Source organism: Pelophylax lessonae (assembly GCF_965119305.1).
Source record: "Pelophylax lessonae genome assembly, chromosome: 12".
NCBI classification, from domain to species: domain Eukaryota; kingdom Metazoa; phylum Chordata; class Amphibia; order Anura; family Ranidae; genus Pelophylax; species Pelophylax lessonae.
The window spans coordinates 170,363,900-170,387,098 of record NC_138779.1 but is presented as its reverse complement, the minus strand read 5'-3'; the positions used below and the strand labels follow the sequence as shown (position 1 = coordinate 170,387,098).

Genomic DNA, 23,199 nt, shown 5'->3' with positions numbered 1-23,199 from the left:
AGCACTTACAGGTACCACCTCCCGATCGGTCTGCAGGCCAGTGGTGTATTTAGTCTTTGTGCTGTCCTAGGCCTGACTAAATTTGTGCACCCCCTAATTTAAAAATGACCCACCCCTTCCGGTAAAGGCCACACCCCTTCCTGTTTCTGACCCATTCTGTCATCTGTAAACCACAGACCAAAACCATAGTGTATCAGTGCCCATCAGCGCAGTCTCATCAGTTCCCATAAGTTCAGCCTCATCAGTGCCCATAAGTTCAGCCTCATCAGTGCAGCCTTATCAGTGCCGCCTCATTACTGTCCATCAGTGCAGCCTCATCAGTGTCCATTAGTACAGCCCCATCGGTGGCCACCAGTGCAGCCTATCAGTGCCCATTAGTGCAGCCTACGATATTTGGATTTGTGTTTGCTGCCACTGATTGTAATTATAGGAATATTTCACTTATTTGTATAATGACTAGGATGTCCATTGTCATTATACAAATAAGGGGAATAATCAGTGGCAGCAAACACAAGTCCATATATCTTATAAGATATGAGTAATCTTACTAATCCAGTGACATATTGCGATAGAGGTGAGCAGGTCCAAAATATTATTGCCATCATATACAATTAAAAGTCTTAATTGTATATGATGCAATTCAATATACTTGCTCAAGGACAAGGATATTTAAAGAAATTAAATTATATTATTGACGTGATGCCTGCCATACCTGGGGGACAGAGGAGGGTAGGCTGCAGTGCCACACCTATGAGCATTGGCGGCCGCCAGGCCAGTTGTATTAAGTGTGGTCGGCACCTGCGGTCTGTCCGAATGTCTTCATCCGCCGGTATTATCATACCGGCAGGTAGCAGTGTGGGTGCTAGACTTATTTGCCTCCTGGACCCTGCCCTCTGGCCCAATTCGCCCCATAGGACTGGCACTATACTAAAAGGGGGCCCTTTTTGTGTGGAAGCCGGGAGAAGGCTTTTTTTTTTGTACGGGGTCCAGCTTTTTTGCTGCCCCCCTGCAAAGTGCCACCCTAGGCCTGGGCCTTGTCGGCCTAGGCCAAGATACAGCACTGCTGCAGGCCGAGGCAGATTCACCATCCTCAGACTCAACCCCACTTTTAGCAGATACTTCAAGGCCCGCTCCAGCCTTCTCGGACTTCCGTTGCTGTTCTGTGCATAGACCTGACTGCAGGTCCACATTGTAGTAGCTCATCACAGTGCCTGCACTGGATCCAGGCACTGACCACCATGGTCGGTATTCTGCAACCAGGACACAGTAGACACAGCCTCTCCATCCCCTTGATCATCCCAAGGGCGAATCCACCTCGATGCCCTAACTGGAAATTGGTGTCTACTAGTGTAACCTCCTGCATGTCAGGCAACCAGGTCAGTGCTGGGTACACACATGCACCTTCCACCATCTTGCTCCTCTCTCGCTCTCTCTCCACAAGCAAAGCACATTGGAACTCCTCTGGGGTGTGGCTCTGACCCAAAGCTTCCAGACGGGCTGACTCCACCCTCTGGTGTGCAGGCTAGCCATGCGCTGGACAATAAAAAAAATTTTGTTTAGTTTTAGTTTGGTATTTAAATAGATTTTTTTTAGTTAAATTGGTTACATTAGTTTCATTCATTTTTGGAGTTAGTTTTGTTAGTTTCGTATTCAAATTCGAAAAATTCAACCGAATTTGAAAAAATCTGAACGCATTTGAGAAAAGTTATTGAATCAGTATTCGAAAACGCATTTAAATTTGATTTGTTTTCCATTTAAATGCAGCTGTTGCATAAGGCTATTGATACTGACTGTCTGACAATTTGAAAATTAAAACAAAATAAAATAAAATAGAAAAAAATATTTAACCATCTACCGAAAATTCAAATAGAAAACATTAGAATAGACTAGAATAGAATAGAATAAAATAGAAAAGAATAGAAAATAAGAGAATAGATTAGAAAAGAATAGAATAGAAAATCAATAGAATAGAATAAAATAAAATAGAAAGAATATAATGGTTATACAGGCATACCCCGCTTTAAGTACACTCACTTTACATACACTCGCAAGTAAGGACACAGCTTGTTCAGCTTGGCATGACACTACTTCCGGTTTTTAACATTGGCGTTTATAGGAAATCTTGGTCAGCTTGACATGGCACTGCTCCCAAACCATAAGTGACAGGGATACCAAACTTAGGGAGCACCGAGAGGGGACCCAGCACTACAACATATCCGTTTTGTGGCCGGCCAGCTTGCCCTAGGTAATATACCATGCCATAGTCCTGGATCCCCTTAACATGCTCACCAAGCTTGGTGTCCTTATCACATGGTTTGGGAGCAATGCCATGTCAAGCTAGTGTATTTACATGCATTGAGAAATTAAAAAAGGTATTGCTTCACTTTAAGTACATTTTCGTTTTACATACATGCTCTGGTCCCATTGTGTACTTAAAAGTGGGGTATGCCTGTATTCTATTTTATTCTATTCTGTATTAAATGTTTTTTAATTTTTTTCTGTTCTATTCTCTTATTTTCTATTCTATTCTTTTCTATTATTTTCCATTTTAATCTTTTCTATTCAAATTCATTCTATTTAAAATTTGCATTTCTGAAGATGGTTATCTTCAGAAAAGAATTTAATATATTTTTTTATTCTATTGGTTTTCAAATCTATTCTATTATTTTCTCTTATTTTCTATTCTATTTTGGATTCCATTGTTTTTTGGATTCTATTCTAATCTATTCTATTCAAATCTAATTCATATTCTAATTTATATTATTCTATTCTATTAAATTATATTATATTATATTCTATACTATGTACTGTTTACTTTACTATTTACTTTTGTTTTTTTATTCAATATTATTATATATTCTATAAAATTGTATTCTTCTTTAGAAAATCAATTTCTAATTTGTTCAAATTCAATTTCCATTCAAACTTGTTTTCAATTTCGATTCAAATTTTTTTTCGAATTCAAATCAAATTTGTCCGAATATTATTTTGCTTTTTCAGACTTGTTTAAAATCGATTATATCGTAATTCGGTAATTCAGATACATCCAAATTTACAAATAACAAAAACAACACACCTCACATGTCTAATGTAGGCTTGTTCGTGCATGCTCTGCAGTAACCCCTTGTTCACTGGACTGAAACTTGAAGGCACAGGCTGTAATAAGTGTGATTCACATGCTGATACTTGTAGGACTTGTCAGGACATGCCGCTCGGCACCAACTGTGTCAGAACAACTGAGAGCAGATGGTAGCAAGCATTCACAGTGGTTTCCATAAGCAACAGAAAAGACTGTAACACACGTCACATTGTAGTTAGCAGGCTTAGGACAGTCCTTAACATCAGCCGTGGTTGGCAAATTAACAGACCCCCTCCGGCAGACACCCGCTGGCTTACCCCAATCACCATGGGCAACAGCAGACATTTTACTATTCTGAGCAGGACATTGCAGCTTACAGTCACTTTCTTCAACTTTAAGCAGACCGTTGGAAATTTTGTAATCCATGGGTAATCCCGCAGTTACTATGGGTGACAGCACATAGCACAGTTCTCATGAAATAGCATGTTTTAAGCACAAGTGCCCATCCCAGCTGCGGTTGGGGCAACTGGGTATGCGGTGCAGCACTAATGCAGCAGCAGCTCCCGCTGGTTGCTATGGACAACTACACTTGACTTGAGCACACAGTCACAAATAGGTAGAGCATATGAGTCAGTTTTCTTGGTTTTAACCCTCACAGAGGTCCTGAAGCAAAACACAGTCCCCTGGCTCGATGAATCTTTGGTTGCTAGGAGCAACAGCTATGCAGGTTGCCATTGGCGATATCCCGGACAAGCCCCCAAATGTAGTGCACCCCTAAGGAGCCAAAAGTAAAGTGGAATTCCCCACCCTGCACAGCCAGGCACACCAAATTTTCCCAGTCACTCCAGAGTCAGGGAACAAACTTGGATAGGGATGGGAGTTTATGGGATGCCCACTTGACTTCAAACAAACCTCAGGGACATCTTTTCCTATATACAGTCCTATATGCAGACTCTATATACAGCTCCTCTTCTTCCTCCAGCACACTCTTGCTTGCAGAAACCCAGCTATGTCACCCTGTTGTGGTTTTGTAGCAAAGGCCCATTACAGGCAGGGACTCGAAGCCCCTATACTTAGAGAACAGGTAGAGTGACACAGCTCACACTTTCCCAGTGCTTCCTCTATGTGGTCACTGCACCTCTTCAGGCCCTGCCAGCCCTGCTGGCTGCAGCTGCCCCTTTCACTAGCCCACCAGGCTAACTTCTCCCAGAGTCCTCCAGACTGACACTCACCAGCCCACCCGGCTGACTCTCAGAAGATCTCCCAGGAGTGCTCACCTGCTCCTGCTGTCCTCTCACTTGCTCCCATGCTTCCAGCAAAGGATTCTTTCCGCTCCTGAGCCCCAGGCCGACTGTCCTGCTGGCATGACTCATGCTTATTTATGAAGTTCCTAATTCCTTCCAGCCCATTATTGCTGGGGATTAGTCAGAGACCTCGTAAATATGCCAAACAACCCCCCTAGCTTTCACCCACTACACCTAGAACCTTCTCCAAGGTTCCAGAAAACATGGGGAGGCACCAGAACAGCTGTCTGCTGAGTCATCCAGCCTCCCTGAGTCACTCAACATTGACCCAATTTCAACCCAAGCCTGGCTCTCAGCCAAACCAATTTACGTACACTAACAGCTAACTATATGCACTAGCACACTAGCTAGAGAGCGCTACATCCAGATACTACAGTGATTAGCAGCTTCCCCAACAGTCCCTTGGCTAAGAAAATATGCATACTTACATTGGTCCAAACTGGACCAATGTACAGTATCCCACAAAAGTGAGTACATCCCTCACATTTTTGTAAATATTTTATTATATCTTTTCATGTTACAACACTGAAGAAATGACAATTTGCTACAATGTAAAGTAGTGAGTGTACAGCTTGTATAACGGTCCCTCAAAATTACTCAACAAACAGTCATTAATGTCTAAACCACTGGAAACAAAAGTGAGTACACCCCTAAGTGAAAATGTCAAAATTGGGCTCATTTAGCCATTTTTCCTTCCCCGGTGTTGTGACTCATTAGTGTTAGGGGTGTGGCCTGGACGGCGATGGAGTAGGACGCACATGTGCTGAGCTCAGCTCCTGTGATATCCTGTAACTACTATCCTGTGTGCCCATTACCCGTTCTACATCGCTCGGTCAACTCGGGACAGACGCCTTCTCCTCCCGCATCATGTCTCCACCCAGGAAAGTGGCCTCCGTCTGCTTCACAGCTCGAGAAGTTCTGCCGTCAAGAGCGAGACCCAGAGAGGGAAGATATCACCTCTGCCTCGGAGGCCACTACAGCAGACACTAACTGGTTCCTGGAGGCAATCTCCACATGTCAGGCTACACTGACAACTAAGATCGAGGAGGTAAAGATAGATATATCCCTCATTCGGCAAGATATGACCAAATTAAGGGAGAGAGTGACTGAGACAGAGGTAAGGCTTGGCCGTGCAGATGACATCATTCACCCCTTACAGCACACTACTGAATCCATCCAGAGGCTGCTGCAGCAACTAGCCCAGAAGCAAGATGACCTGGAAAATAGGGCTTGCTGGTGTAATTTGCGGTTTATTGGGCTCCCTGAGGGTGCTGAGGGGACTGACTCTGCCACTTTCTTGGAAAACCTTCTCACTACTACATATAGCAGGGATGCTTTTTCTGCTACTTTTACTGTCGAGCGCGCACATCGTATGCCAGCTCATCGTCCCCCTGAAGGTGCACCACCTCAAACCTTTATTGCAAACCTGCTCAATTATCATGACCGTGATGCAATCCTGCGATTGACCCAAGAACACGGCAACATCCCATTCCAAAATGGCCATATTGCAGCATTCCCTGAGTTCTCAGCGGAAGTCCAAAAGCAAAGATCCCGCTTCACTGAAGTTAAACGACACCACCTGAAATATGCCATGCTGTTCCCAGCCCGGTCAGGAGTGATTTGCTATGATCGTGCACACTTCTTTGATGACCCTGATCTTGCTTCAGACTGGCTGGACCAAAGGGACGCAACAAGAAACCACCCAGCGTAGAACTGTCCTCTCTGGTAGTTGTGAGTATGATGATACCTGTCGCTGTGGATCTACCCTCCCTGGCTCTACTTTGAGGCCTTTTTGCCAGACTGGAGCCGCCGTTCTATGGACCATGTCACCCCCTATATACAGTACGGTTTCCAGTTTGGTGAGTGGAAGCTGGCTGTTCGGACGTTGCAGGGACTTCTGAGTGGCCTGAGTCTTTTTTTTTGTTTCTTTCCTATGACCTACCCACATTTGCCCTGCTTATCCCCCTTTTTTTTGTCTTTTTTATTCCCATCCTCCTTGGTTTTTCTTTTCCATTTGTCCCTGACCGGGACTTTCCTTTGACCGTAACCCTGTATGGGCATCACAATATACTGTTACAGTTACCACATGGGTACTGAGGCCTGTCTACTGTACTCTACTCCTGCCCTCATTCCTCCGTTCTCATGCACCGGCAATATGCTACAGGAGCAATCCAGCCCCTCTCTACTGTTGAATTAGCACACTGACTATACTGTGCGTCCTGCTAAAGTTTTTTCTTTCACCAACCAGCGATTGTTCATCCCATCTAGATATTAGTTTTAGTGAGGAGATGGCTTTTTTCTTTACTAGTGATATAGTTTATGCCGTCTGTACGGCCTCACATTGTTACCTAGATGTATGCTGTCGATGCACCCATTTTGTGTCTCATGCCCCCGCACAGTTGGGGCAGCGGAGGTCGGGGTGGGGGAATATTGATTATTTTTGTGTTACACTGTTTATCTGTGATGCCTTGCTTTATTTATGGTACTATATGTTACATAGCCTGCTGGTTGAGTTCTATGCTTTTCTACTGGTGTACTGGTATTTGTGCGAGCCTGACCTGGGAGCTGTCGATGTGTCCATCTTCCTGATATATGTCACCTCCCCTAGATAGCCACCTTAAAATTTCTCACGTGGAATGTCCGTGGATAAATTTAAGCATTCCGCTATACTTTAGTGTCATAAATCCTACAGGGCCGACACAGTGGTTTTGGTGGAAACCCATATCACGGGCCAACCCCAACTCGCATTGAGGCGCCCCTGGATAGGATGGACTTACCATGCCACCCACACTCCCTACTCCAGAGGTGTCTCAGTTCTTGTTACCAAAACAGTTCAGATGACAATTCTTTCTATACACACAGATCCCCAGGGCAGGTTTGTTTTTATGCATGTGACCTTATACGCTAGACTGATCCTGGCCTGCTATATCCCTCCTCCATTTAACTCTAAGGTGATTAATGAGGGTGTGTCATTCATGGCCCAGCACCCCTCCATCCCTGCACTTTGGTTAGGCGATTTTAATATGGTCCTTAACCCACTTTTGGACTGCCTACATTATACTCCGACCCCCTCCTTACCTAACACTACCCGCCTGGACCGCCTACTTAGAGATTTTGCACTCACAGACACCTGGCGATACCAACACCCTGACACTCGCTTGTTCTCATGTTTTTCTGCAACACACTCCACAAGACATGGGCTTTGAGCCCAGATCCCTTTCGGACCACGCCCCATACTGGGCAACATTCAAACTAGCACATCAAGTCGCACCTCGCCCATGGCGCCTTCACCCTTTTTGGCTCTCTGCCCTGGCGGATCAGGAGGATCTACCTCGCGAATGGGACTTTTATTTTAAGAATAACAGGGGAACCGTTGAGACATTCAAATTACACATCCGTTCTACCTTTACAAGAAGCATTAATCGCTTTAAGACCACATCCCAGACCCTTCTGTGACAGATGTGTGTGCCTCAATCCCTTCTCCGGCTAATATTTCCGCACTTAAATCCCAAACTCGTATTTTTGACCAATTAAATTCATAAGAAGGCCAGACTCATTAGTGTTACAAGGTCTCAGGTGTGAATAGGGAGTAGGTGTGTTAAATTTGGTGTTATCGCTTTCACTATCTCATACTGGTCACTGGAAGTTAAACATGGCACCTCATGGCAAAGAACTCCCTGAGAATCTGAAAAAAAAATTGCTGCTCTACATAAAGTTGGCCTAGGCTATAAGAAGTTTGCCAAGACATTGAAATTGAGCTGCAGTACGGTGACCAAGACCATACAGCAGTTTAACAGGACAGGTTCCATTCAGAAAAGGCCTCGCCGTGGTCGACCAAAGATGTTGAGTGCATGTGCTCAGCGTCATATCCAGAGGTTGTCTTTGGGAAATAGACGTATGAGTGCTGCCAGCATGAGCAGAGGTTGTAGGGGTGGGGGGTCAGCCTGTCAGCCTGTCAGTGCTCAGACCATACACCGCAAACTGCACCAAAATGGTCTGCATGGCTGTCGTCCCAGAAGGAAGCCTCTTCTAAAGATGATGCACAAGAAAGCCCGTAAACAGTTTGCTGAAGACAAGCAGACTAAGGACATGGATTACATGTACTGTGACATACAGAAGCAGAGCCTGATCCCCTCCCTTCAGAGACTGAGCCGCAGGGCAGTATTCCATCATGATAACCACCCCAAACACACCTCCAAGATGACCAATGCTTTGCTAAAGAAGTTGAGGGAAAAGGAGATGGACTGGTCAAGCATGTCTCCAGACCTAAACCCTATTGAGCATCTGAGGGGCATCCTCAAATGGAAGGTGGAGAAGCGCAAGGTCTATAACAGGCATGTCCAACCTGCGGCCCGGAGCCGCAGGCAATGCGGCCCACTGGCCGCGGAACTCCAGACAGTCTCCCGCAGTGTTGCCATCCTCTCGCTAATTTCCGGGCTGCCCGTAAATGCCCGTTACGGGCAGTGGTGCCCGTAAAAAAGATGGTCGACGGGCCGACATTGTAAGTGCGCATGCGCCATTTCCGATGCCTGCTTGTACAAGCACGGCCGGGCAGGTGCATGCGCAGTTGAGTAATGGCGCAATTTTTAAATGAAATGCACTCAATCGTTTTCGGTGGACCTCACCGCCACAGCAGAGAAGGAGGACTGGCTCGCAGTGAGGAAGACAGACACTCATCTGAGTGAGGGGGACAATATTGCAGCCATAAAGGGGGCAGAGGTCGGAGGACACAGTGATGTACCTGTGGAGGGGTGAAAAGGGGACAGCACAGGAGGACCCTGATGTTTAGAGGTAAGGAGGACATAGGAGGAAACTACCATGTCTATGCAGCCTCTGACCAGCTCCTGTACCATGACCGCAGCCTCTGACCAGCTCCTGTGCCATGACCGCAGCCTCTGACCAGCTCCTGTGCCATGACCGCAGCCTCTGACCAGCTCCTGTACCATGACCGCAGCCTCTGACCAGCTCTTGTACCATGACCCCAGCCTCTGACCAGCTCCTGTACCATGATCGCAGCCTCTGACCAGCTCCTGTGCCATGACCGCGGTCTCTGACTAGCTCTTGTACCATGACGCAGCCTCTGACCAGCTCCTGTGCCATGACCGCGGTCTCTGACCAGCTCTTGTACCATGACCCCAGCCTCTGACCAGCTCCTGTACCATGACCACAGCCTCTGACCAGCTCTTGTACTATGACCCCAGTCTCTGACCAGCTCCTGTGCCATGACCGCAGCCTCTGACCAGCTCCTGTGCCATGACCGCAGCCTCTGACCAGCTCCTGTGCCATGACCGCAGCCTCTGACCAGCTCCTGTACCATGACCGCAGCCTCTGACCAGCTCCTGTAACATGACCACAGCCTCTGACCAGCTCAATGACTAGCTCCTGTACCATGCCCGCAGTCTCTGACTAGCTCCTGTACCATGATCGCAGTCTCTGACCAGCTCCTTTACCATGATCGCATTCTCTGACCATCTCCTGTACCATGGCCGCAGTCTCTGTTCATCTCCTGTACCATGTCCACAACCTCTAACCATCTCAACAATTATCAAATCACTGAAGTGGTCATGGTGGTTAGAGTGTTCCTCTGTATACTGAATTCCATTTCATTTGATCATCCTCTAGTTGTGTTAAATTAGTGCGAGGGGGGGGGGGGGTGGCGCGCGGCAGCGTTTTATTACTTACCTTAACTATAGTACATATTTTATATGTTGCCCGAAAAAATTTCTCTACACTCAATGTGGCCCAGAGAAGCCAAAAGGTTGGACACCCATGGTCTATAACATCCACCGGCTCTGTGATGTCGTCATAGAGGAGTGGAAGAGGACACCAGTGGCAGCCTGTGATACTCTGGTGAACTCCGTGCCCAAGAGGGTTACAGTAGTGCTGGAAAATAATGGTGACCACACAAAATATTGACATTTTGGGCCAAATTTGGACATATTTCACTTAGGGGTGTACTCACTTTTTTTGCTAGCGGTTTAGACATTAATGGCTGTGTGTTGAGTTATTTTGAGTGGACAGCAAATTTACACTGTTATACAAACTGTACATTTACTACTTTACATTGTAGCAAAGTGTAATTTATTCAGTGTTGTTACATGAAAAGATATAAGAAAATATTTACCAAAATTTGAGGGGTGTAGTTAAGATCATACCTGGAGTTCAACTTTAAGGGTATGATAGATGAATAATGTATACACATGTACTATAAACTACATTTAATGTTTCCTTTTGCAGATAATATTTTTACTGTTCAGGTTTAAAAATTATTCTATAATTCTGAATGGTTGTCATTGGTAGATAGTTACACAAAGATAGACACAAAGGTTGCTAAAGCTGGCAAGTGCTAGCTTTTCATGACATGTGAGTACATTTCCCTCTAGTGGCCATTTTGTTGTATAGCATACTAGCAACTAAAGGTTTCAGTCCATGTTATCTGGCATGAATACAGTATATTCACATTGAACAACAGTGTAATAGTAATATACTATCAAGCTGAAAATGTAATGCAAGGACAGCTTTAGCTTACTAGGAGCCTAATTATCATCAGCAGAAAATTTGCTTGAAATGCCTGGACCAAAAAAAAAAAAAAGAAACTTGTTAGGAAATCCTTCTCCTGGATGCCCTTCTGCAAAGGCCACTCTTACCTGGTGTATATATTCATTATACAGATGCTTGTTCCTATTCTTGAAAAGGTCCAGTGTAAAGAATGAAACTGTGCCAGGATGCCAACATACCTGACAACCTTGACAACCCAACACAAGCGTCATCTTTGGCTTATTGTAAAACAGAACAAAGTGCAACTTGACAGCAACCAAGATAGTGTTTGAATGATAATTATTATTAATTATCAATGATAATTATATTATTCAAATATAATTAGGTGCCTTGTAAATATGCTAAAGCTTTCCTTGAATATAATTTTCAACTTATACTTTACATAGTTACATACAGTAGTTAGTGAGGTTGAAAAAAGACATCAGTCCATCCAGTTCAACCTATGATGTGTGTGTGTGTTTGCTGTTAACCGTACATGGTATACCCCTGTATGTTGTGGTCTTTAAGGTGCCCATTTAATAGTTTTTTGAAACTATCGATGCTCCCTGCTGATACGACTGTTTGCGGAAGAGAATTCCACATTCTTACTGCTCTTACAGTGAAGAACCCCCTGCGTATTTTAAGGTTAAACCGCCTTTCCTCTAGTTTTAGTGAGTGGCCACGTGTCTTATTGTATTCCCTTTCTCTGAATAGGTTTTTCCATATGCTAGGGTCGCCAGTACAGTATTTGTACATTGATATCATATCCCCCCTCAATCGTCTCTTCTCCAGAGAGAATAAGTTCAGTGCTTGTAGTCTTTCCTCATAGCCGATGTCCTCCATTCCCCTAATTATTTTCGTTGCCCTTCTCTGGACTTTCTCCAGTTCCAGCACATCCTTCCTGAGGACCGGTGCCCAGAACTGGACAGCATACTCCAGATGTGGCCGGACCAGAGTTTTGTAGAGTGGAAGAATAATCTCTTTATTTCTGGAGTGAATCCCCTTTTTCCCAGTGCATCCCAGTATTCTGTTGGCTTTGCTTGCAGTGGCTTGGCATTGCATCCATGTCAGATAACATTACTTTGTCTGAGATTTACAGTAATTAGAGATTTACAGGAGGTACAAACTCAGGGTTGAGTTTAGGCATTTAGGATCAATTTAAAGCAGAACTTTACCCATAGAAACGTGATAAAAAAAAAATGTTCTTTAGCAAAGAAAATACATTCCACAACAATCATGCTACCAAAATGAGTATGTGCTGTAAATTGAGAAGAAACGTGAGCAATGCTGGAGGCTACCATTTTGCTGAAGCCTAGAGCCCCTGAACAGCAGTAAATCATAAGGCGGAACTAAACCCATTGATTTAAGGGTTTCAAAAAACAGTTACAATACATTCTTGGAATGCAGGATTGCTAACTGTCTCTTTTTCTTGTGTTCGCAACCAAACTGTCAAACCACGAAACTGCTAGTGTCATAACTGATCACATGTGCAGCACCATTGCACTTGTCAACAGATCAAACACAAGCAGTTTCCTTGGCTGTAAATGATAGGGGGGGGGGGTTAATTCCTCTGTCAGCAGATCGGCCTCTACAAACTAAAAATGCCTAACATGTCCAGATGCTACTGGATTTTAAACACTACATAGACACCTATTTTTAATGTTTACATAGCTATAAATTCAAAAGGGGCCAGCCTGAAGTGATCTAGCAGGACTTTCTGACTGAAGCTCCACTTTAAGATTTAGGTTCAAATTTATTGTAGAATTCCAGGCTTAACCTACCTGGCTAGTCTTAACACTTATGCTAAATAACCTGTGTAAAACATGTATATACTCCTGAGCCAGTTCCGGTCCGGTCAAGTGATCCCCTGTGTCTGGCTACAAGGGAGAGGAGAGAGCACTAGAGAATGGTTGGGAATGCATAGAAGCGGTTAAATTACCCATAGACTCCCATGTCCCAGCCACTGGCGTTCCCTTTTCCCCCCTGCAGCTGCCTCTGGCTGATACAGAGCAGCCGGATCACATGACCAGACAAGAGCAGGCTGAAAGTAGGTACATATATACAGTATCTCAAAAAAGTAAGTACACCCCTCACATTTTTGTAAATATTTTATTATATCTTTTCATGTGACAACACCCAGGTTCACACTGGGGCGACCTGTGAGGCGACCTGGTCGCCTCACAGGTCACCGTAGGTCGCCTCCCATAGGGAAGCTGCGGACCCGTTCTAATAGGAGCGACACAAGTCGCTCCGACTTAGAAAAAGGGTCCGGAGCTTCTTTGGGGCGACCAGGAGGCGACCGCCATAGACTTCAATGTTATGAAGTCCGTGGCGGCCGCTCCGAGGTTGCGGCGCGCTGCTTGCACCGCGACCTCGGAGGTTGCGGTGCGAAGTAGCGTCGCCCCTATGTGAACGGGGCCTGAAGAAATAACACTTTGCTTCAATGTAAAGTAGTGAGTGTACAGCTTGTATAACAGTGTATATTTGCTGTCCCCTCAAAAATACTCAACACACAGTCATTAACCACTTAAGCCCCGGAAGATTTTACCCCCATTCCGACCAGGGTTTTTTTTGCGCTTCGGCACTTTGTGACTTTAACGGACAATTGCGCGGTCGTGCGACGCTGTACCTAAACAAATTTGATGTCCTTTTTTTCCCACAAACAGAGCTTTCCTTTGGAGGTATTTGATCACCTGTACGATTTTTACTTTTTGCGCTATAAACAAAAAAAGAGCGTCAATTTTGCAAAAATAACAATATTTTTCACATTTTTTTATTTGAAATTCCCCCCAAAAAAAAGTAAAAATCTAAATTTTATAACATTTTGGGCCAATTTTTTTTTTTTTACCATATGTTTGGTAAAAAAAATCGCAAAAAGCGTATTTTGATTGGTTTGCGCAAAAGTTATTGCGTTTACTAACTAAGGGAAAGATTTTTGTCATTTTTGTTGTTGTTTTTTTAACGCGTAATGGCGGCGATCTGCGATTTTTTTTGCGGTACTGCGACATTGCGGCGGACAGATCGGACCCTTGACTGACATTTTTGACACTTTTGGGGTTACCAGTGACATTACTGCACTAATCAGTGCTATATATATGCACTGTTACTGCAAAATGACACTGGCAGGGAAGGGGTTAACTTTATTGGGGAAGGAGGGGTTAAGTGTGTCCCTAGGGGCGTGCTTCTAACTGTGATTGGACATGGCTACTAGTGTAGGAACAGTGATCAACGGTCCTACATAGTAGAATCGTATGATAACCATTCCTACACAGGGGAGCATGACAGGCGGCTTGTTTACATCAGCCGCCTGCCTTTCTCCCTCTCCACCGACGACATGCACGGACTTCCTAGGGAACGAGCCGTGGCGGGCGCGCGCCTCCGCGGGCGCCCGCTATTGGCTCACAAGGAAGTGACAGGCAAGTGACGTATATATACGTCACTTTGCCTGGCCTGGGCTGACCGCCGCAGTATATGTACTTGCGGCGGTCGGCAACCGGTTAATGTCTAAACCGCTGGCAACAAAAGTGAGTACACCCCTAAACTAAAATGTACAAATTGGGCCCAATGTGTCAATATTTTATGTGACCACCATTATTTTCCAGCACTGCCTTAACCCTCTTGGGCATGGTGTTCACAGGTTGCCACTGGAGTCCTCTTCCACTCCTTCATGAGAACTTAATGGACCTGGTGGATGTTAGAGACCTTGCGCTTCTCCACTTTCTGTTTGAGGATGCCCCACAGATGCTCAATAGGGTTTAGGTCTGGAGGCAAACTTGGCCAGTCCATCACCTTTATCCTCAGCTTCTTTAGAAAGGCAGTGGTTGCCTTGGAGGTGTGTTTGGGATCGTTATCATGTTGGAATACTGCCCTGCAGCCCATTCTCCAAAGGGAGGGGATCATGCTCTGCTTCAGTATGTCACAGTACATGTTGGCACTCATGGTTCCCTCAATGAACTGTAGCTCCCCAGTGCCGGCAGCACTCATGCAGCCCCAGACCATGACACTCCCACCACCATGCTTGACCGTAGGTAAGACACACTTGTCTTTGTACTTCTCACCTGGTTGCCACCACACACGTTTGACACCATCTGAACCAAACAAGTTTATTTTGGTTTCATCAGACCACATGACATGGTTCCAGTAATGCATGTCCTCCTTTAATTTTTATGCATTCAGGCAGGTCCCTGCACTACATAGTTTAAGGTAAATCTAAAGAAAATTGAACAAGAAAATTGTATAATGTATGGCCAGCCTAAGACAACAAAGTTATATATGGGCAGGGCCCTGCATCCACTGTGAAATACAAGCAACTGATAAAGTGATCTCCAAATAAAATTGCCAACATTTTCAACACATTCCAGTGATCTCCACAACAGCATCACTTCCATATCTTCACCTGCAGGAAGGGATTGGAGGATCAGTTCTTCTGATTAGAATCACATCACTTGTTTTATTTCATTTATCTAGCACCAAAAACTATGCAGCTCTTTACAGATTACCACTCAATTCAGTGCCTGTCCCCAGAGAAGTTTACACACTAATATCCTTCCGGCCGGCATAAAGTTATACCAGGGACAGTCTACAGATGGAAGCCAACTCATTTTTCAGTATTTTATTTGTGGGAAACTGGGGAACCTAGAAGCCACTAACAAGGGGAGAACATATAAACCCCAAGGAGATAGTGACCCTGACAAGAATAAAACCAATGGGCCCATGGGCTGCCCATCACCCAATAGAGAAAGTGACCATTTATTACTAAAACAAGCAAGCAGAATGTCTGAAGCGATATTGATGAATATGTTAAAAATTGCAAAATGGCATTAGGGCATGTATCATTTTGCAGCTCACTTCTACATCTACACTTTAAAAATGGTAGATTTCCTTTCTATGGAAGCAGATGTGTTCTTAAACTATATGTGACTTTATTTTATTTTGCAGGAAGTTACATAGATGAAATTACAGGAGCAGTATATCAGTAAGTACAACTTTTCAATCATGGCACGGTTTTAATTTTATTAATGTGGAATAGATGCTGGTGGATGAATTATGCATCAAAATGTACTTAAAGGCTAATTTTATCTTATAAAAATAATCATGAAAGCACATATTTTTAGCATGAAATATATATATATATATATATATATATATATATATATATATATACAGTATATATGATTTTGTTTTGCTTTGTTTTGTCTAGAAAAAATTGTACCCACAATCAGTGGTGCAATGTCAGTCTCCTGCAAACAATTCCTCCAGCTTAGGGTTGGGTTCACACTTATGCAAATTGGATGCAGGGTGACCCGTGGCTACTGCGGAGCGAATTGCACAGGAGTCCTGTGTATCTTTGGCTTCATTTCAGGTCCAAATTCAGCCAAAGATTTAGGCCTGATTCGTCCCTGAAACAGAGAACGGGGACGCACTGGACCCCTGCTGTGAGCCACATCGCTATTAGGCGTGAGCCCAGCCTGAGACTCCAAAATGGCACCATGTTACACCCTAAAAGCGATTGTAACATATAGCATGGTACAAAAGGTGAACTTAAACTTTAAAACATAACTCCAGGTTTACTTTGACTTTAAGGCCTCATGCACACTTGACGTTTTTACAGCGGCTGTTTTTGGCATCAAACATTTTTTTCTACAGCCAATAAATGCCCCAGCATGTTATCCTATGTGTCCATGCACACATAGGCTGTTATCAGCAGTTTTTGGCAGGCGAAGGCTGTAAAAAAAAAAAAAAACACTAGTGGGTTTTAAGTGGTGTTTTTCACCTGAAAAAACGCTCTAACGTCAATAAATACCAATAAACGCTAGAAAAATGCTAAAAAACGCTGCTAACTGGCGTTTTTTTTTTAATGTTTTTTGTTCCATTTTTTAAGCCTGGGTTCTGTTTCGAGGTGTCATTCATGGAACATAGCCTGGGTTCACACTGGTGTGTGCTGAACACTGCATGTGATTTGCACCAAAACGCACCGCATTCCTGTGCACATCACATGTGATGTCTGTGCGATGCAATTTGAGCTATATATTTTGTATGGCTCAAATTGCATCACATTTGCACCAAAATGTTGTAGGACCCTTTTTTCTCCACACCTAATTGCATCGCATGGGTGTGAACACCCATGTGATGCGATTCTGGCAAGCGCACTGCATTTTGCAATCTGTTTCGGGGTATCGTTCATGGAACATGAAGCGCTGTTAACATTGTGCCAATTTGGCATGTGATTTGTCATGTTGAATCCTCGAAACAGATTGCAAAATGCAGTGAGCTTGACAAAAATCACATCACATGGGTGTTCAAACCCATGCAATTTTGATGCAGGGGAAAAAAGGGTCCACAATTGCACCAAAATGTTGTAGGACCCTTTTTTCCCTGCACCTTAATCTGATCGCATGGGTGTGCACACCCATGCAATGCAATTCTGGCAAGCATTGCATTGTGGGAAAGTCAGAGTTACTAAAATAGCATAGAGGTGATTTTTAGAGGTGATCAGCTTTCATTTATTCACGTAAAAACTTTATCCCACAAGGTAAAAAATGTTGCTGTAACTGCTCATGTAACTTCAGTGTGAGCCGGAGTTTGAACTCTATTTGTTACATCTACACATCTACTACATCTAACAGCCCCCCCCCGACTGAAAATGCTACTGTCCAAAGTTGCCCCCAGTGGCACAGTCCAGAGTGGGGGCATTCTAGGAGGTGTCGAGTCCCTGGCCAGATCACTAGATGAAAACAGAGGGGAAAAAAAGCCTCAAAAAAGAAAACTGATGTAGCGATCAGTCTAAGGATTGCTGCAATATATTGCATTTTTGATTTTGGGTTTAATACCACTTTAAAAAAATAATTGCTTCAGCACCTAATTGTATGTGCGTCTTCATCTTTCTTAGTCCCCCTCTGTAAAGTTTCACAAATACGTGTTGATTCTGCCGGTCAAGCGCACCTCATGCAGTTTCCTGTATTGAGGTTGTTAGCATAGATAGGGTACACAGTCACCTGTAACAAGGAGAAACTCTGCCATCTTGAACACTCACATGTTCCTGTCCTGAGTCCCACCTCCAGAAATAAAGGAATGGCTACATGTTCAGCCTTTTTAATGCTTTGCTGCAGCAGAAAGAAAACATACAGTTCTTCTCATAAAACAAATCTGCCTCTTTACTATAGCACTGCACAGGTCAGGCTCAAATTTACCATAGAATTGCTGACCAGTTTCCTTATTGTAGGTCCTCTTGGGTGGGTTCTCCAATGGAGCCTATACCAGGCCTAACCTGAAGGGTTCTCAACCTAAGTCTCCAAGCTTACATGACAGTATACTAGCGTTAGCTTCTTTCCTTCACCCTCTGCTCCAGGCTCTTCCGGCTCTATATTATAAGGGACTAAACTAGCCCTACTAACAGCATCCACCCAGGGGAGGGTCTCCCTTAAAGGGGTACTAACCCCAGTTTACAAGGTAACAACATTGCTGTGCTGCTCCTGAATCCAGAGCAGTGTTATTGCCCTCATGGAGGCTGTGCCTGTTGGCAGTAGAGTAGGATAAGAAGATGTTGCAGTAGCTGTGATTAAATTGTCACTACTGATTCACAAATTTATAGCTTGTTAATCAGCTGCTAGCACTGCCCAGGTCATTCTAGAATCACAGCAATGCCTCCGCTGTTGACATTCTCCTACGTTGTCCTGCAGTGTCTGGGAGGGGGAGCGTAAGGAACAAATAAAGAAGGATTTTTTTTACTAAGGGAAGATAAAGACAGTGTTTTTTTTTTCAATTTATGAGGTATTCGCATTATGTAGTTGGAACTAGGGATGATCGAACGGTTCGGGTCGACCATCGGTTTGACCCGTACATTGGGTGTTCGAAATTCGTCCGAATTCCGAACTTTTTGCGGTAAAAGTTCGGAATTTAGCCACCAGAACCGCCCAAAATGCAATGGGACAGGAACTGGGCTTTAAAAGCCCATGATTGGCCCAGAAACATCAGTAAAATGTGATTAGAGTGACTACGGGCTCCAGAGGCCAATCAGGAGTGAATACGCACCCCATTATATAACATGGCCCCGCCAAAACTCTAGCACTGTAATACAGAGGCTGTGGAAGAGAGTGGAAGCATTTGTGTTTCTCCTGCTGCTTGTAAAGCTCCAGTGTCATTTTCCAATTATTAGTGTGAGGAAAGGGATATGCAGTGTAGTTAGGGTATTATATACCACTATAGTTAGATTCAAAAATCTAGTTTTTGTAGGGATAGCTTTAAGTGTCAAGGTGACCGTGGTGTAGTTTAGGGCGACCTGACTCTGCCATGTCAGGGTGACCATAGTGTAGTTTAGGTGACCTGACTCTGCCATGTCAGGGTGACCTTAGTGTAGTTTAGGGTGAACTGACTCTGCCATGTCAGGGTGACCTTAGTGTAGTTTAGGGTGAACTGACTCTGCCATGTCAGGGTGACCTTAGTGTAGTTTAGGGTGAACTGACTCTGCCATGTCAGGGTGACCTTAGTGTAGTTTAGGGTGAACTGACTCTGCCATGTCAGGGTGACCTTAGTGTAGTTTAGGGTGAACTGACTCTGCCATGTCAGGGTGACCGTAGTGTAGTTTAGGGTGAACTGACTCTACCATGTCAGGGTGACCGAACTCTGCCATGTCAGGGTGATCCCACTATGCAGATTCTGGGTTAGGGGTATACATATATACAGTATATATATATATATATATCTATATATATATAGATATATATATTTATATATATATATATATATCAAAAATGACAATTTTTAAGAACTTTTTTTGCCTGATTCATAGTCCCTGGGGCATGACCCAGAACCCTAGGCACTTTTTAGGGGCATTTATTTGGTTTTAGGGCTTAAAAATTGTGTTTTTTGATTCCAGAAGTTCGGGTCCCATTGATTTCAATTGGGTTCTGGAATCCGAACTGAACTTTTGGGAAATTCGGGTGTTCTGGTCGAACCGAACTTTTCAAAAGTTCGATTATCCCTAGTTGGGACCAGTTTAGACTGTCACACAAGAGTCAGCAATACTTTAATAAGTACTTACTGTACTTTTATATATACAGTTGTTAAAAGTGTCTGAATTGTTTTCTGTTGCACTATGTATGTTAACATAATATAATTTGTAGTATACAGACCCAGCAGATGGATTATACACGCCTTATAACACTGTCTTATCTTTGCGCAGGACTGTCGCCAACATATTTGAATAGAAGCAAAATTTGAGCTTTTGAAGCCGAAAGCTGGGCACTGGACTCCATTTAAATCGGTAAACTTTCTATAACACGGACAATTTAGGCCATGGTTCGAACATAACATGGCTGATAGCAAACACTGGCATTCAGCATTGTTCAAGCTGTAGAATATATCGACTGAATTTTGTACTCTTCTGAATGCCAAGATGTTGCCCCCTTAGCCAACAATTACCACTGTATTTGCTGTGCCCAAATTAGTAACTTGGTCCTACCAGATCAACAACTCCAAATCTCCTAGCCCTGCATCTGCTTGCGACTTTTCAAAAATTAAACTGGGATGAGACATCGAACCAGTGCAAGATTGGAATGTCCAATGTGCTTTTCTGGCAGACATTAAACCAAGAAGATGCTAAATTTGCAACTATCTCCTTGTCATGGATCAGTCATCGTTGTCAAACTCCATGGGGAATGGAGATGGACATTATTGATACAGCCTACTTTAACCTCCTATATATATATAGTAGCAAAAAACATCTGAAGAATGGAATATAAAGACTATGTTTATTTATTTTGTGTAAGGAATAAAAGTCTCAAGTATCAAAAAATAAATATTGTTCTATACTCTTAATTGGCTTCTGTTTATTTTATTAACCTCTTGAAACATACAGTATGTTCTACACTGTGCTGATCTCTACCTGCTTCTGCTCCCCTGCGGAAAATACTGGTGGTTCTAGAAAAGGAGGTGAGCTAGCCCCGGTGTGCCATAATCCTAAATATATATAGACAAAAGGAAAGATTGGTGCAACACACTGTTGCCCCAAAAGAATTGCGGGCTTTAGAGGCACATTATGGATAGGCAGAACAGTTTTGTTTAAAACATTAACATTTTATTGAAGATATTCTTTTATAAAAAAGAGCCAAAAATGATATATACATAAAACAATACATTAAAAACGAAGCCAATAATGGAGAAAAAGACTCCATGCAAATTTATAGTGGATATACAAACATTGCACACTATTTGTTTGGGGAGGTAGGTATATTTTACTGGTCTGGAAAGGTTGACACGTTTCGCATTGCGCTTCTTCAGGACCACAGATGATTAAATACTCTCTTGACAGGATAAGCAAAATACAACATTAGTCAACAATACATAGTGTAATGTATAGTGTAATTTGTATATCCATTTGTATATCCACAATAAATTTGCATGGAGTCTTTTTCTCCATTATTGGCTTCGTTTTTAATGTATTGTTTTATGTATATTTAATTTTTGGCTCTTTTTTATAAATGAATATCTTCAATAAAATGTTAATGTTTTAAACAAAACTGTTCTGCCTATCCATAATGTGCCTCTAAAGTCCGCAATTCTTTTGGGGCAACAGTGTGTTGCACCAATCTTTCCTTTTGTCTACTGGTGGTTCTAGTTATGTTTCACATAGCAGAAGTGACTATCAAAATGCTGCCATTCCTGTGTAAAAAGCTTGCAGATAGTCTGAAAGTAAACACGATGTAACATTTATTACACTCAGGGCTTTTTTTCAGCTAGCACTTGGTGGAACTCAGTTCCACCACCTCTGGCTCAGGTCCTGTAGCTTAATACAGCAACAAAAGTAAGACATGTGGAAGATGGTGGAGCTTTTAGGAGGCGAGGAGAAGATAGGGACTGTGGAGATGGGATTGCATGCAGAGGTCAGAGCTGAAGAGGGGTGAAAGTGAGTTGGGGAAGGGGGATGCAGAAGTAAGCAGCTGTGGAAGAAGGCTGAACTGTGCACTCTGTGTGTAGCGCACCCCTGAACTCTGCACTCTGTATGTAACCACTCCCCCCCCCCCCCGAACTTTGCCCTTTGTACATAATGCACTCCTGGTATTTAAGTGAAATTTGACCATAGCCACTATTTGATGCGGATGAAAGGGTGGGGGGGTCGTGGTTGAGTTCCTGTACCTATTTTCTGAGAAAAAAATCCCTGGTTACACTGTATGTAATTATTATATGACATTAATTAAAGCAACCTTACAAGTAAAAATGTTTGGTAAATAAAATGTATCTAAATGTATGTAAAATATTTACCTCGTTAATTGTTAGTTAACTCTTATTACTCATTCCTCCCCTTAAAATCTTTTTTGTCTGCTATGTTTTTATTTCTATTTTTTTTTATTTTTTTTATTTAACTCAACTCAAATACACATATTAATGCAGCTCTGTAATAATTATTACATCTTTAAAGGTATGTTTAAATGAAAGCAGTGTACATATGAGTTGTTTGGCATTAGCCTCTTCCAGTCCTTGTACAGCAGGGCTGAAGTGTGAGAGGAAGAAACAGTACAAGGAGCTAGGCAAGTAGGCAGTTTGTGTGCTGACAAGAGGAGAGAGCATAGTGACAAAAAGTTGAGCTCATCACATAGAAACATAGAAAAGTGATGGCAGAAAAAGACCGAACAGTCCATCGAGTCTGCCCATTCTCTTTTTGTTTTTAGTTTTTTATTATTTTTTTGTTTATTTATTTTTTTTCTTTATTGTCTGAGTATAGATCTATGTGTAGCCCTGCCCCCAGGGGGGCTGCTAGAGATGTTAATATCCTCCTCACTTCTCTTGCCCTGAAGACCTTCCAACCCATTTGACACTGTAGGCTTGAACATGTTGAATGAAGAATACCACCAGGTTTCAACAAAAGATTAGCTATACTATCTTTTAGCAAGAAGAATAAACAATATTGAATTCAAACATCAAACGATATTCAGGAAGCGAATAGAGGGAAGATCCTGAGTCCTCAAACCCAAAATAGCATAGGACTCAGCACTCAGGATCCGATCTTATTAGAAAGCAGATAACCATATGAAATGAGCAACAATATATGAAGGCTAGGATATTAACCACTTGCCGACCGCTCACATGGAGCGTACTGCGGCAAAGTGGCTCGTTATCGTCCAGCGATGTAGACCTGCATCGCTGGACTCCTCCCCTTGTAGGCGGCGCGCGCGCGCCGCCGGAGGCTCGCTCCTGCCGTATTCAATTGAAGAGACAAGAACTCACTGCTCAAGGTGGTGTAATTGCCTGATGACTCACACCGGTGCATGCCCCGGCTCGCCT

At 43.3% G+C, this 23,199-nt stretch overlaps 1 protein-coding gene across 1 annotated transcript in view; it reads left to right on the top strand.

Moving 5' to 3' along the window:
• Positions 1-20,200, top strand: part of LOC309568103 (uncharacterized protein) — a 111,509-nt gene extending 91,309 nt beyond the window's left edge. The window contains exons 5-6 of the mRNA XM_082273699.1: positions 15,859-15,895; positions 20,102-20,200. Of these exons, the coding sequence (XP_082129825.1) occupies positions 15,859-15,895; positions 20,102-20,126 (62 nt within the window). The 3' untranslated portion in view covers positions 20,127-20,200. The remainder of the gene's footprint in view (positions 1-15,858; positions 15,896-20,101) is intronic.
• Positions 20,201-23,199: the final 2,999 nt, after the last annotated feature.